Here is a 14665-nt window from a genome sequence, read left to right on the forward strand (position 1 = left end):
ACTCGTGTTTCTACACGAACGCATGAGTGTGTGGTGCATGTTCAGCATCCTTTATGTGGTAATGTGCATGCTACTCTTGATACGATGACGGTTGCATTGCTTTAGAGGTGTGGTGGACGAGATGCGTGTTACACAAGGACCATTCCAGTTCAGACCCCTGTCCCACATGCTGTAGAATGGTCCTGCGGAAATTGCTTTTACAAGAAGCTAAATATTTGCAATCGCTCTTTAGCAGGTGCATGTGTGTTTTTAGTGCATGGTGAGACCGGGATGGTGATGTCACTGGTGTTGTGTTCGACCTCTGCTCTAATGTGGGCTTGTCTGTGTTCTTCTGCAGGTTTGGTTGGAAGAAGAGGAGGCTGAGTTTGGTGAGCTGAAGGGTCCTGTGGTGTTTTGCGTGCAGGCGGAGCACGCCGGGACCAGGACCTACTACTTCAGTGCTGACAGCCATGAAGAGCAAAAGGAGTGGGTTAGAGTCATGACTGAAGCATCAGCGGTCGACATCACACCAGCCCAGAGGTGAGGTGAAAGCTTGCAGAGAAACGTAACGGCATGACTTGGTTCGAATTTGAGGGGAAATGGTTGACAAATATTACAGATTCATTCCTAACAGAAGTTGACAGCAGATTCGAGAGCCTCTAGAGACGTGAAGTTTCATCTGTCATGTAGTGTTTGTCTCTGTCTTGTGGTTAAATGGTGATGTTCACTTTGCACTGAGCCTGCACATTTGCTCTGAAGTAAGGAAACTTAACAAACAGAAACAGACAATGAACATATTCTTATTTGGGACTGGTGTTTTTTTAACTATCAATTCAGACATTCACTACACAAGATACTCACACTTACAAGGTCTGCGTGCTCCCTGATGTTGGAGCAGTTCAGATTCTCTAGACGCTCTAGCCACGGTGGCTTGGGTTACATTCCTGGTCAGGGAATGAAATCAAAGCCACGCCCGGAAAGCAGGAACCAGAGCCGAGCCTTTGTGAGGTCACTGGAGGTCTGAAGGCTCCAGAGCTTCAGAAAAATGGCAGCTGGATGTTGTCATGGAGCCAGTGAGCATGGGAGCCTGTTCTTCTCTCCAGAACATGAAGAGCGTCAGGTAAAACCAGTTGGAAGAATGAGGGACGAGTGGCAACCATGTGTGTTTGGCTGCACCTTCGCCTCAAACAGGTTTGGAAAGCGACTGCACATGCCCAGGGTTTTCCAGCGTAAACAAGCCACGATAGCAAGCTATCAAAACAGCAGAGAAGCTGACAGAAACATGGGTGAGGAGGCGTCAACACTGGACCCATTCAGTCCCACCGTTGACCCAAACGCATGACATGTTCTGTCTGAAGAGAGTTTGACATTGGCATTCTTTATTGGTCTGTTCAGACACTTCATCCTCTCACAATAGTCCAAAGTAAGTACAAATGCAAGCATCAACATTGCCATATTATGTAATAATAATTATAATAATAAAAGCAGTTAACTTTCCTACAGTCAACTCTGTTACATCAATTATATGCAAGTGTCAGCTGTGAAACTGTAAGACCCTTTCAACCAAAAAAACAAATGAAAGCCAGAGCTGCCTCCTCCTGACTTAAGTTCTCATCATGTGGATCCAAAGACTGAAGCTCCAGGGAATCTGGGAGTCATACGTGTGGACATAGCACTGATGCACTCATGCATTCCAGCGCTCCTGACGACAAGATCTTTGAAATGACTAGTTGAGAACAGACACGTGAGCATGATCCTTCGGTTGCACCCGTGAGATAGCGCCCGGCATGAGCTGCTCCCGACGAACTCCTCTTGCATGTTCGTTTCTGGAATATTCTTGTATACCTGTGGTCACCAGTCATTAGAGAAGAGAAAGAAGAAACAGAGGAGAAACACCAACAAGTCTTATTATAAAGAACAGACAACAGCTTTCCAGCGTACGTGCAACACGTGACCTGTAATGTAAAACTTGGTCATTGTTTGTTTAACTTACAAAAGTGAGTCCATTCAAGTACCGTGTCATACGCTCTTCATACACTCATACTATTGAAGTTATGCTGTAAAAATAATATTTGAGAGTTGTATTTACTTAGTCTGTTTGCATGAAATGAAATTTTGGGTTAACTGTGTGATGACCCTGAGTTCATCATTCAGTAATGAACTCGTGCTTTGAACATTTGAATCCACATGGACTTAATGGTTCTTTTCTTTTCACCTGTCTAGAACAAACACAGACTCTTCGGAGGTCAACCACAACATGGTGACACGTGCGCCCGACTCACAGACACCGCAGAACCAGTCGCAGAGTGAAACTGACATTGTACCAACCCCTCAGCGAAAGTCCAACGGGGTGGAAGCCTCCGAGACCCCTCTTGCTTCCACCCCCTCTTCTGACAAGGACAGACAGAAAAAGGATGTGAAACAGGGTGAAGGTGAAGACGAAGGTGGAGGACCGGGTCCTGGCCCCAACCATCATCCCAATGGATGGTCAACCTATGGTCCACCAGGCGCAGTGCCTGTGAACAACAACAACAACAGTAAATCTCTACCATCTAGAAGCCAGGGCAGCATCCGTGGACCTCAAGTTCACCAGGAGGCTGGACCCCCGCATGACCCTAGGGAGCAGCAGGAGCATGTTGTGCTACGGAGGGGGTTCGTCCCAAGGACCGCCCCAGAGAGGGTCGCCCAAAGGAAGAGTTCCATGGCCCAACTACAGCAATGGGTCAATCAGCGGCGAGGCATGGCTTCTCAAGAGGACATCAACAGGTAATACCTACACCCACAGGAGGCACTGCTACTAAGTCCTTAACAGTGTTCACTAAATAGATCCATGTGTGATTTAGAGGAAGTTTGATCGACTGTGCAAGCCTGTGGTTGAGCAGTGAGTTCAATGCATTTGGGTAAAGAAGTATGCCACAGTATAGACACTGAAAAGGTAAAGCGACTTTGTTTCTAGCTGAAGCTTTTTTCAACCAGAAACAATGGATGAAAACCAAATTTCATGCATTCATTAATTTCTGGGCATTTCAACACTGGACAATTCACTGAGCCATCCCCCCTAGTCCCCCTTGATTTTTTGATTCGCTACTCCTCCCAGAGCTTTCGCCGTAGAGACGGCGTTCGAAAGCCAAAACATGCGGCTCGCCAGGGAATCGCTTGCTTTTCTTGGACCCAGGTGCCAGCATTTCCAAGAAATTCCAGGATTTGTGGAAAATTTGGGCCCATTGAAAATGAATGAGTTCGGGATTGAAAGAAGCCAAAAAAATAATTCCCCTAATTCAACGGCTCTCATTCATGGCTAGAAAGTCCGTGAAAAGCTCAAAACTGACCTGCACTCGTCCTCTGTCACCCTACAGAAAAAGATCAGAGCCTAGTCATATTGTTTGGGGGGCTCAAAGAACCAGAGATTTGGCAAAAATTAAAAAGTTAGAGTGAGCAACTAAGCTGGTTAGAGTGGAGCAGAGGAGAAAATAAAGCGTTTCTAAGCTGCGATTGTGGCCAAACAGTTGGGGGCAGAAACATGAAAATCTCCAGTTTTGTAGTCACCTTTGTCCTCTCTTGTAAAACGTGCTCAGAATTACTGTAGCACTTCACAAAGTTGTGTGAGAGTCGTGGAAGTGCAGCAATCGCGGATCCAGCCTTGTTGAAAATGCATTGGTAAGGAGAGGCTGCTGCACGAAAATTGCGGCAAAGTTACTCATTTTCGACTCGCCATTCTGGCCAAACGGTAGACTGGAGACACATCTCATTGGCATTGCAGTGGCACACAGTGCATTAATGAGCTGTTTATTCAAAGATTGTTTATTCATCAACTCAACAGCAGCGTCTAGATTGCCATTGTGTTCCCATGCAACGAAAGATAAAACTTGCGGCACGACTTGGCCCAAGCTTGGAGGACAGACCTCAGTACGGTCTGTCTTGAACAGAAATGCTTTACAGGGCGAATCAGCTTTCTGTCCAGGAGGCTTGCCGTGATTGCCCCTCACCATGTTGGCTTGGATGTCAGCAACTGTTGCACCGTAACCCGAATATGTTGCAGAACATTGTGTCAAAGCAATGAGCTCTAATTCTGCCGACAGCAGTTGGCTCATGACCACATCTTCTCTGGAGATTTCATCATACAACGGAACCTGCGAGTTCACTTTGATCGACAAATCTGCAGTAGCTCTGTCTTGCTGTTTTGACGCAACAGGATGGTGATATACCAGAGTTAAAGGAGTTCAGCTATTGGCCGTTGCACCGTTGGGTCAGCGCCTTGTCACGGACCCATCAGAATTCAGTTGCATTCATGCAAATCTGGACAACCGCAGCAATCCGACTCTGAGGCTAAATTTGACAAGACGTGGAGAAGGCCATGCTGATTGCGGCCCTGAGAGAGCCACATTTTTGGCAAACCCACAAGGGTATCACCACGGTGTGACACTGAAATCTGTAATCAAAAATGAAACTCGGTGCCACCGCCCATATGTGTGGTTTGTTCCTACTTCAATCATCCATTCCACCAAATGCCAACAGCAGCCATTTGATTGGCAGATAAAAGTTTATCATGGATGGATGTTTATTGTTTATTTCAGTCCTCTGATACATTGCACATGTTACGCAGCAGTCATCATACACATAACCTCCATACTCAACGGCGCTGCTCATTACACTTACTAGTGTGGCACCATTTAAAAGGGAGATAAATGAGCAGTATAATTCTACCTTGCTGCCATTTCACATATTAAAATAACAAACAATGGCAAAGCATTTGTCATTGCCTCTGTAGCTAGTGGCCAAGGATAATAAAGGTAACAATAAATGTAACAAAAATTAGAGAAGGATGGAAAATGCTGGAATGTTTCCTGAAAAATGTGGCGGTATCCTTCCTCATACTTGAAAAGAGCTTGTGCATTGTTTACTATAAGAGAATTAGAGAGTCGTTGCTGTTAGGATCAGGAGTAAATCCCTCCAAAATGGTTTGACTTTCATTAGGTTGCTGAATCTGTGCTTCCCAGCTGGAATTCCCCAAAGAACACATGACTACTGCAGGCCTGCTGTTGTCATGGTCTCTTCACAGATGAAAGCAGGTTCACCCTGAGCACATGTGACATATGTGTTAGAGTGTGCAGCTGCCGTGACTGCATGACACATATGGCTGCAGGTTAACTATGTTCCAGGCCGGCGTATTGTTGCAGTGCCATGTTCAGACCAGTGTGATCCCAGACACGGCAAAGACAGTGTGAAGGTTACAAAGTTGACAGTGAAGGCTAAAGTATGTAGGAGCTGGCAAATTCCAATAGTCCAGATTTGATAAATGTAATGCAGGGACAAGACACACTGGCAGAAGATGAGTTTGCCTTGACTTAGACAGAGCTGTGTCAGGTGCTCACATGAAAGCCCACACCATGCCTCCATGTTGGGGAGCAATGCCCTGGAAAAGAAATGGAGAGATAGAATGCTTGCCATTAGGGATGAGCGATAACTTATGGTCCACAATATCCCGCCAAGCAATGCTGCATCTCATGTTAAAGTCGATAAACACACGACTCACTCACTGCATTGGACCTGCACATTGGACCTGAACATGAGGAGACTGTGACGGCACCGCGTTCTCCAGCTCCGCAACGTTTGACAGCCAACACCGGCGTGTGACTGTTGTGGAGAGTGTGGGGTACTTTGGTTCACCATGGTGGTTTGAAAGTGATGTTGAATCCAGGGAACCTTTGATCATGACACTGGTCGACTCTGAGTCTCTGGATCCCTGTTTCTTTGATGAGATGGAGTGGTCCTCATAGGTTCTCTGAGGCACTCCTCTGCCTTGGTTCACCTCAACACATGCAGCTCTCCTGCTGCCAAGGTGACAACACTTGGATATTGGACGTATTGGCGGCGGCGGCGTCCTCTTCCGCGTCCCCATGAGGCTTCACTGTTGGAGGACACACTCTCACAGGCAGCGCTAATGCTAGGAGCCGCCATCAGTTAGGGACCATCAACAAATTCTAAAGCCTCAAAGTCTGAGTGAACTCTTCAATAAGGCCATGGAAAACAAGCAATTTAGGAGAGAGAATTGTGACAAGGTTTTTCATCACACAAGACAAAGGACTGACAGTTTGAATCATCATCTGGAGAATAGTCATGGTGAGCAAAATGAAATCTACATTCACTTCTGCATTTGTTACGTTACCTGTTTTCTATTAGTTCAATATCTGGGCCCCCTGGTAGAGGTAACAGTAGCCTGAAATAATGACTATATGCTGGAGATCACTTAAGCGCCAATGTTTAGAAAAATTGGAATCTGATGGGGATACAGAAAAAAATCAAGCTGTGGTGGCAGATGGATTTGATTATTTTTATTTTTTCCACCAGAGCGATGGCTTCCAGGTAGGAAGACAGTGGCTGCAGAGGCAAAGATATGTAATTTTTTCAAAAAGTTGCAGTTTCAATGACTGAAGAGGCTGGTTTTGTGTGGTCTGTCCAACACACCACTTGTGCAGATGCAATTGACTTAATGTTCTGATGAACGGGCCTTAAAAACACAGGTGGAGGACACGAGAGGGCAACAGGAGACTCGATGAAATGGGAGTAGACTGGCTGAAACATGACAAACCGTCAGTCCGATGGTTGAAACCAGGACAACTGGATGAGATATGAAAGAGAGCAAAAATGTTTTTCTTAAAAGAAAGAAATGAACAAAGGCGGTGCAGCTGCACTGTAGATCATTCCAAATGGATGCATCATTACTGTTTGTAATTGTCTTGAATATAGGATTTAATCACTAACAGGTGATTGAAGACTGATGTGGGACTGTGAGCAGAAGCAGCAACAGCTCTGGCTTGAAAAAAAAGTTAATTCATGACACACATTTGAATGATATCAGTATGATCCTGATTATTTTTTTGGAAAAGCAGAGCCTTCATTCATCTGTATATCAAACTTCAAGCCCGATCTGGTGCCTGATGATTTGTGGATATGGTTTTCAAAGTGTTATTTGACGCTACGCTATTGAAGATGGTTATCAAAGTTCTGGATCTTGTCCTTCGGCTGATCCCAAACTAGTGCAAGGACACACTCCTGCTGCAGATCTGGTTGTTGTCAGGCTTGTTGTTTTGGTTTCTCAGCAAGTGGTATGATGATGCCTTTCTACAGAGATTTTTTGTTTTTATCATTAGTGCTCATTACAGCTTATGTGTCTATTTGCACCTCTGCTAGACTCGCACAGGGTTCTGCTGTACCCTGTTTTATCAAAAGAAGCCTACACCAGACTTGTAATACCAATTTAAAAGCCCCTGAAATGTGTTCAATATGGACTCTTCAAGTATTCTGCCATGAAAGGGTTCCTGTCTTTATTGGTTGAGATTGATGGCCGTTCTACAGCAACCGAAATTCAACTTTGACCACTCAAATACTCACTGAAAGAACCTTTCTGGGAATGATGTCATTTATAAATATAGTTTCCGATGGTAGATTTAGAAGTATTTCATCACTCTAATCGTGAGCACCACAAGGATAAGAAGAAACTGTTACTGAAGTTGTAGATGTAGCTGCATGTGCCATTTGACAAACCATGACTCATTTTTATTTCCAGCCCGTCCCGCTACTACCAGTTCAACCCTGCGGACTATTACGGCTACCCAGGTGGCCCCCAGTTTGTGGACGAATACCCGCTCTATGCTCCGGGCGTTCGACCTGACAGCATCTGCTCGATCTCTGCTGTCGGGGGTTACGACCGCCGCTGGACTATGGAAGAGAAGCGGCGCTCACTGAGAGACGGACCCCACCAGATGTTTGGGCCTCCAACCCCTCGGGACTCGTGGGGCCCGCAGCACTTCAATGCGATGGAAGCATCCATGAGACGCCTGTCCATACAGCCGCGGTCTCGATCTGTGCCCAGGTCACCCTCATTGTCATCTGGGGGTCCATACTCGCCTGTGCCGCACAACTTTGCCTCTCCAGCGCGATCACCATCGACCCGCTTTGACCGATATCCGGGCAGGACGAGGGATGATGTGATTTATGCAGACCCATCCGTCTATAGCATGAGAAGATCCATCAGCTCTCCGAAGGTAAAGACTGCATGGATGCGTTTGTTTGTGTTTGAGGGCTTCCACAACTAACCTTGGTCGTTGATGGTCATCAAATTTGTAGAGATGGAATGATGCATGTTATTTCACTATTAAACCCTCCTTCTCATCCTAAAATCCACATCCCTTTCCTTCCCATTTCTCTTCGTTGCTCTCCTTGTTCCTCTCTTCTCCTCCTTCAGTATGACTTCCCTGGTGATAGACGTTCTTTAAGCCAAGGATTATACCACTACAATTACCCAGTTTCCCCTTCCATCCACAGCAAACTGGTATGTTCCTCTGAAATACAAATCCATCTGTGATGATTCATACAAACATCCGCAACCACCTGGTTACATACATGTGCTTCAAGCCTAATCTTTTTACTCCTGTTTTGAGGGACATGCCCACATCTGTCTTCACTTTTTATCCATGGTTTCCTCCTGCACCTTCTCCACGCCTTTTGTGACTGTTTGCTATTAATGTGTTTTGCTTGAGGGTGTAACGGTGCCTTCGCACTGAACCCATCCATCCAGTTGTAGTGTGGAATCAATGATTGCTTTAGAGTTAGTGCTATAGCTACTAGTTATGCAGAGACAGTGTCTTCAAATAGGTCAAACGTTCTTCAGCATTCATGAGTTTTTGTGGGTTTTTTTTTATCAATAGAAAACAAATATATCAGTTTATCATATACAAATATGGAAAGTAGTGTTGATAATTGAAAAGAAAAGTCATGTAATTTTACAATGTCAAGCACAGAATCTGCCTCTGAATCCTACCAAACCATTATCAGAAACATTTGATGTTAATGAAGAAAGTACATATGGAAGTATTAGTCCTTCGATTCAACATGCTTTGCTCTGCTCTTCTGTCTTACCTCTGTCAAATCTCTGTCTGCATGGCCATCCATTCTGCTATGCCTTACTTAGGAGGACGTTTTAGACCTTCAGCTGCAGCGTAACCTGGAATACCTAGACCAGCAGGTAGGACACCAGCGCATACATGCTTCAGTATTTCTTAACCTGCGGTGTGTTTCATTCTCAGCATTGCAAGTTTACCACGAATCAAGTCTATCCTCCTTCCTTGACTGTCTTTACTCCCTGCTATCCATCCCTGTCTTGATAATCTAAAAATGCTTTGAGTTGTCTGGCACACGTACCTGTTATCAGGTGTAATCTGAGCTGATTCTTCAGGTACTCGAGGGAAGCCACCTTATTGGCTCAGTAACCCGAAGGATGGAGCGGTCATCCTCGGCAGCAAAGCTTTGTATCCAAGTAAGAGAGGAGAGAGCGTGGTAGGGAGGCAGGCTGCAGTTAGTAAGAGCTGGTAACGTTAAGTTTCGTCCTGGTCCCGGGCCAACTTAGGCCAGTAAGTTGTTTTCTATTGCAGAGGATAGCCCTCTCTTTTCCAGGCCTGCCTCTCTTTTCTTCTGTTGTCTCGTCTGCATGCAGTGTGTTCTTCACTCCAGTGCTGGCCATCACTCATGTGCTCGTCTGCAACATCACTAAGTGTTAGAACTATAAGGCACCGCAGCAGCTTCTCAAGCCTGAGCAGAGTGAAGGGAAGATGTATCGACGCATAATTTACTGACAGATAATCTACACACGTGCCTGAGATCATGGACGTGGAATGTGGCATCCATGTGGAGGCATCCAAACATCTTTTGAGACACTATAACCAAGGGGACCAAAGCATATATGTATATGTACATATACTGTATATTGATGCTTGTCTTGTTAAGGCAATAGTAGCTGATTGGATAACATCACTACAATCGATTGTGCTAAAATCATCTTTGTAAAACAAAACAAAAAAAAAAAACTGGAGAATTGTTTTGTTTCCAAACAAATACATTTTCAGCATATAGCACAGTAACTTAGCCAAGTGTCACAAATGAAAAGGGATTTTCTCCCATTTCCATGAAGCACTATTGTGGTCGAGGTTCCTAGGTTTCCAGGAATGAAGTGCGCCGTGGCTTATAAAAGGCGGTAAATATACCAAAGGGCATCAAATCATAGTGTAAGGGACCTGAAGCAGTGGCATCCCATGTCTTATCCCGGACCTTCTTTTCTAACTGTCCAAAGACGCGCTGCCTATGGCGGAGGAGCAGCCACTCAGCAGGGGGTGCTGTGGGTTGCAACATCAGAACAACACCAGTACCACTGAGCCCTGTCAGGCACTTTCCTCTGCTTACAGTACATTCGTTTTTGCCACATGTGCTTGTTCAAAACAAGCACATGTGGCTGATTGAGATAATAAATCTGTTTACTGATTAACTGCTATAATTAAACGTCTTGGGAAAACATGTGCTTTGTGGCTAATAAAATGCATCTATCTGTCGATTAGATGGTTTGAATTCAGTGAACATAACAGCTAACATCTGACTGTTCACCGTCCTCATCATCTGCTCTGGTTTGCCTTGCGTCTGTCAGCCCGCTGGTCTTTTACACTGAGTGTATTGGTCTTTGTCTTTCAGTGCAACTTCCTAACATCATCATGAGAGTTGAAACCTGGCCAGGCTAAACATTCCGATTACACAGGAACTGCTCTGTAATCTGAATGTGAACCATCATTTCACTTCATCCCATGACAGAGGATTTATGTCTGTCAGATCTTCTTCATGCATTCAGGGATCACTTGACATCCAGGAAAATAAGAACAATGACATGCTGTCCTGAAGCATTAAAGGCCGAGTCCTCGTGACTGTTGCTCAACGATGTAAATGAGAAACAGTTTAGAAATGTTCCTGCCTAAATCTGGCTCACTGTCCCGTTGACTACACATAAGACTGCAGCAGGAGAATGATGTTTGTGCTCACAGTCCTTGTATGACTCTGCTTTCCAGAAATCCTGATCGTAGATTGTTACAAATAAAAAAAAAAAAAGGCAAATGACATTATTCAATTAAAAGTCACAGGAAAGCCAAGCAAATGTTTTATCTCTTATGTTTGTTGGATGGGTTAACATCCAAGTGAGACATTTAGAAACATGAGCGACTGACAATAAAAAAAAAAAAAGAAATACATTACCGAATTGTTTTTCAGATTGATAACAGCTGTAATTTCCTTTCTATATCTCTTTTCGCTTGCCTGTTTTTTCTCACAGTTTATCTACAAGATCGAAGAAATAGCAGCTGTATTTTGAATCTGAGTCTCTATCACGCAATCCCAGATCTTTGTGCACATTAATCCTCAGTGAACGGCTGTGGATGTCATGGATCCGTTCACCCTCACCTTTGTGAAATGCACTCTTTATTCTGAGACATGGTCAAAGAACCTTCATGACTTTGCAGTTCTTGATGTATGGGAATGCATTATCATTGGGCCAAATGACTGAAACTCGGTGGAATTTCCTCTGTCCAGCCGCCCACATGGAGTGTACGTGACTACACTTCCATTATTTGCATAACTGATAAAGCGCTGTGCTTTATAACTGTAACTAGCCCTGGTAAGTTCCTCTGTTGGAAGAACATTGTGTGTTTGAAAATTGACCTGTGAAATCATGAACTGCCTCTCAGAATAAATTCCCGACGAGATTATTTATATAGAGCTTTTACTTGTGATTCTAGATTTGACAGTGTTGATTGACGACGCTGTTCACTTGAGTGAGATACCGTCTCTGTTTTCACAGGTGCCTCCTTTCCACGATGTCTACAGCAGAGAGCTGCACCCCACACTGAAGCTGAACGAGATTGAAACCAGTGTAAGAGCCGCACATGAGAGACGTACATTCCACATTACCCCGATATTTGAGCTGAAATACTGTACTTTCCAGCGTACAAAAACCCTCAAATGCTTGACCTTGAACCTTCAGTTAAGATGAACAATGAAATGATAAATTAAAAATGACATCCTCTTAGGAGCTCTGTCACTCAGATTGCAGGGTTTCCGCTGCATTGTATATATATATATATATATATATATATATATAATGAAACAGATTGTTTTTTTCAAATAAAATACATTTTCTGCATATCAAGTCATAGTGTAAGGGACCTGAATCAGTGGCATCCCACGTCTTATCCCTGACCTGGACTCTTCTTTTCTAACGTATGGCGTCAGGAAATGCCTGTTTTTTTTGTAGTAAATAAAATAAATGCAGTTTATTTTTTTCTTATACAATGACGCAAGTTCATCTCATGGTATTAGCGTTTGTTCTAACACATATGGTGGGGAGCTTATGTAGCTCTTTTGATACTGTAATGAAACCAGTCTGTTTACACAGATTCGAAACATTCTCTGAGATGTTTTCCCTCCACTTTCCCCACCATTATTTGTATCCCTTTTTGTGATGCAACTGGGAAGCACTGCAGAGTGTTGAAAGGGCTGCATGTGGTGCAACAGTCACTGGCTGTTCACCCCTGACTTGTTCAACAAAACTAATACCTTAAATGATTTTAAAAGGTGCTGGCTGTCATATATATGCTTAGTCACTAAGCTATGGGGAGCCCCTCCAAGCAATGACAGAGCTGCATGAAGCTCATGAAAAGCAGGCTGGAGACCTCTACTTTCTTAAGTCATGGAAACTTGTTGAACTGCAGTCATGGATTATCAGAATGAGAAATTCAAATCAAAGCCTGGATCTAACAGGCTTTTTGGGAAAGGCATCGTAGTCACATTGTTTAAGTCAAACCAACACAAAGTGAGAATCGGTGGTCATAATGTTGTCCAAAATTGTGGCATATGGCTGTTTGTTCAGACGCTAAGACTAATTCATTGTCTTAGGGACCTGAACACTTTCAGACTCTTTTTGTCAATAAGCCACAGCACATTACCACACTGTAGCAAGATTGATGCATTTACTAATAATGTGTTTTGTGTATGAGCTCTGGTTTGTTAACACCACTCCCTCTGGTGTAAAAATATTTGTTTCATTGACAGACAGGCAACAATCATGTGGTCAACACTTTTCTTTTCTGACAGAAACTTTTGGGCCGACTCTGTGAGCAGAACCGAACTTTGAAAGACCATGAGGCAGTGGTGCACCGACTCAGAATGGATAAGGTAAAGAAACTTGCACCATTATTCACTCCCGCCAGGAGATGGCGATGTAGCGATCTCAATTATGAATGCTATTCCAGCCAAGCCCCGCAAGTTCTGCAAGGTGTGGCTTTCCCGCCGATTCCTCCACTCACTTGAGTCTCCTTTGGCATGTGCGACACCATATTCAATCTCTCCTGGTCCAAATCCCCATGATGGAACTGTAGAATAGAGGGAAGTCAGAAGCGGAAGTGACTAGTGCAGCGACAGCCCAACACTATAAACCAACATGGCCGACCTCCAGCTCCATCTCTCTCCAGGCTGTTTCTGAGCCTCTACATCCCTCACCACCCTGTGGGACACATCAGCAGCTACTGTTGGAATGAGCCGCTCACACACACCTTTACCTCCGTCAGGCTCCGCCCTCGTGAGGTGCTCCGGAACAAAACAACCAGTGCTCACTACGCAGCATCATAAACAAGATGGACTTATTTTAGCATCAGTTTTTATATAGCGTCTACATTTATGTATTTATTTAATATGTGTGTCTTTGCGCTTGAAATACACATCGCTTTTTTCAAAAATAGCATATTTGGTTTAAATCATTGCAGCCTGGAGCTTTTCTGGGCTAAAAGGTGACACTGGTTTTTAACAAGCTTATTTGCAAGGCTGCTCATTTCCTGTCATGTTGTTCCAGATCCATAAATGAACGCAACATTCACCGCAATTTTTGAAAAAGTCTGTTGTAAAATCAGGCGTTTTTGGCCGCAAAATCAGTCAGTCAATGAAATCCTGGAGGAACTTAATATCGCTGAAGACAGAAAACTAGGAGATGTTCAAACTGTCCAGTTGTGTATTTGATGTTTTCTGGCTTTCATTGCTTTGTTCAGGATACCTTGGAGGAAGCACTGGTGGCGACTCACCAGGAGATGGAGAACTACCACAGCCAGCCGATGGCCATGGAAAAGCTGCAGTACAAAAAAGAAACTCTGCAGAACCAGCTCATCAACATCAGAGGAGAGCTCTCCCAAGCCTCAAGTGTAAGTTACAAACCATGTAACACTCCAGTTTCCAGCAATATTTTCAGATGCATTTGTTTAAAAATAAAAGTGTGTCATTTGCATCTCAGAGAGTAGGATAGTTATGCTGCCTCTCATTGAGAAGGTAGTGAGTTGAGGTGGGTTTCTTCAGGACAGTCCAATCCAAAAGTATAACTCCAGCCTGCAGTGAACTGGCAGCCTGTTCAGGGTGTCCCTGGCCTCTCACCCCAAGTAGCAGTGATAGGCTCCAACTTTCCACAAATAGATACGTCAAGCAAAACGAAAGAACCATTGTGCATGTGACCATTCATGCCATTTGTCAGATGCTTTTATCCGCAGCATCTCAAGTGTGTCACACTTGTTTTCTCCATTGGATTCACACCATCACCAACTGCTTCACAGAACTTGTGGTGTGCTAATGACCTGGCATAGACAGATGAAGCAATATTAAAACGTCCAAATACAAGCCAAATATTAGAAAGATCTCTTTAACCACCTTTGCTCAAAACAATGCACCATTACAAACTCTGTCTGTTCTTTGGTGCTTCAAGCATTCCAGTGGTAATCTGCTTTATCCTCACTAATATCCATTTTATTACAAGGAAATACACTCTGTCAGTTGTGGC

General features: G+C 44.1%; 1 protein-coding gene across 11 annotated transcripts in view; it reads left to right on the forward strand.

Annotated features, from left to right (window-relative positions):
- plekha6 (pleckstrin homology domain containing, family A member 6) overlaps positions 1 to 14665 on the forward strand; it is a 54864-nt gene that overhangs the window by 25580 nt on the left and 14619 nt on the right. For 6 of the 11 annotated variants that reach the window (XR_008414860.1, XM_053868352.1, XM_053868358.1 and 3 more), the window contains 9 exons: positions 338 to 519; positions 2203 to 2745; positions 7547 to 8024; positions 8225 to 8311; positions 8951 to 9004; positions 9215 to 9295; positions 11651 to 11722; positions 12943 to 13023; positions 13890 to 14039. Coding sequence is in view for 10 of the 11 variants with exons in the window: in XM_053868352.1 (XP_053724327.1) it covers positions 338 to 519; positions 2203 to 2745; positions 7547 to 8024; positions 8225 to 8311; positions 8951 to 9004; positions 9215 to 9295; positions 11651 to 11722; positions 12943 to 13023; positions 13890 to 14039 (1728 nt within the window). In the remaining variant the exon portion in view is untranslated. The remainder of the gene's footprint in view (positions 1 to 337; positions 520 to 2202; positions 2746 to 7546; positions 8025 to 8224; positions 8312 to 8950; positions 9005 to 9214; positions 9296 to 11650; positions 11723 to 12942; positions 13024 to 13889; positions 14040 to 14665) is intronic. The other 5 variants (XM_053868354.1, XM_053868356.1, XM_053868355.1 and 2 more) reach the window with 5 other exon arrangements.

This window comes from Synchiropus splendidus, chromosome 6, assembly GCF_027744825.2.
Source record: "Synchiropus splendidus isolate RoL2022-P1 chromosome 6, RoL_Sspl_1.0, whole genome shotgun sequence".
NCBI classification, from domain to species: domain Eukaryota; kingdom Metazoa; phylum Chordata; class Actinopteri; order Syngnathiformes; family Callionymidae; genus Synchiropus; species Synchiropus splendidus.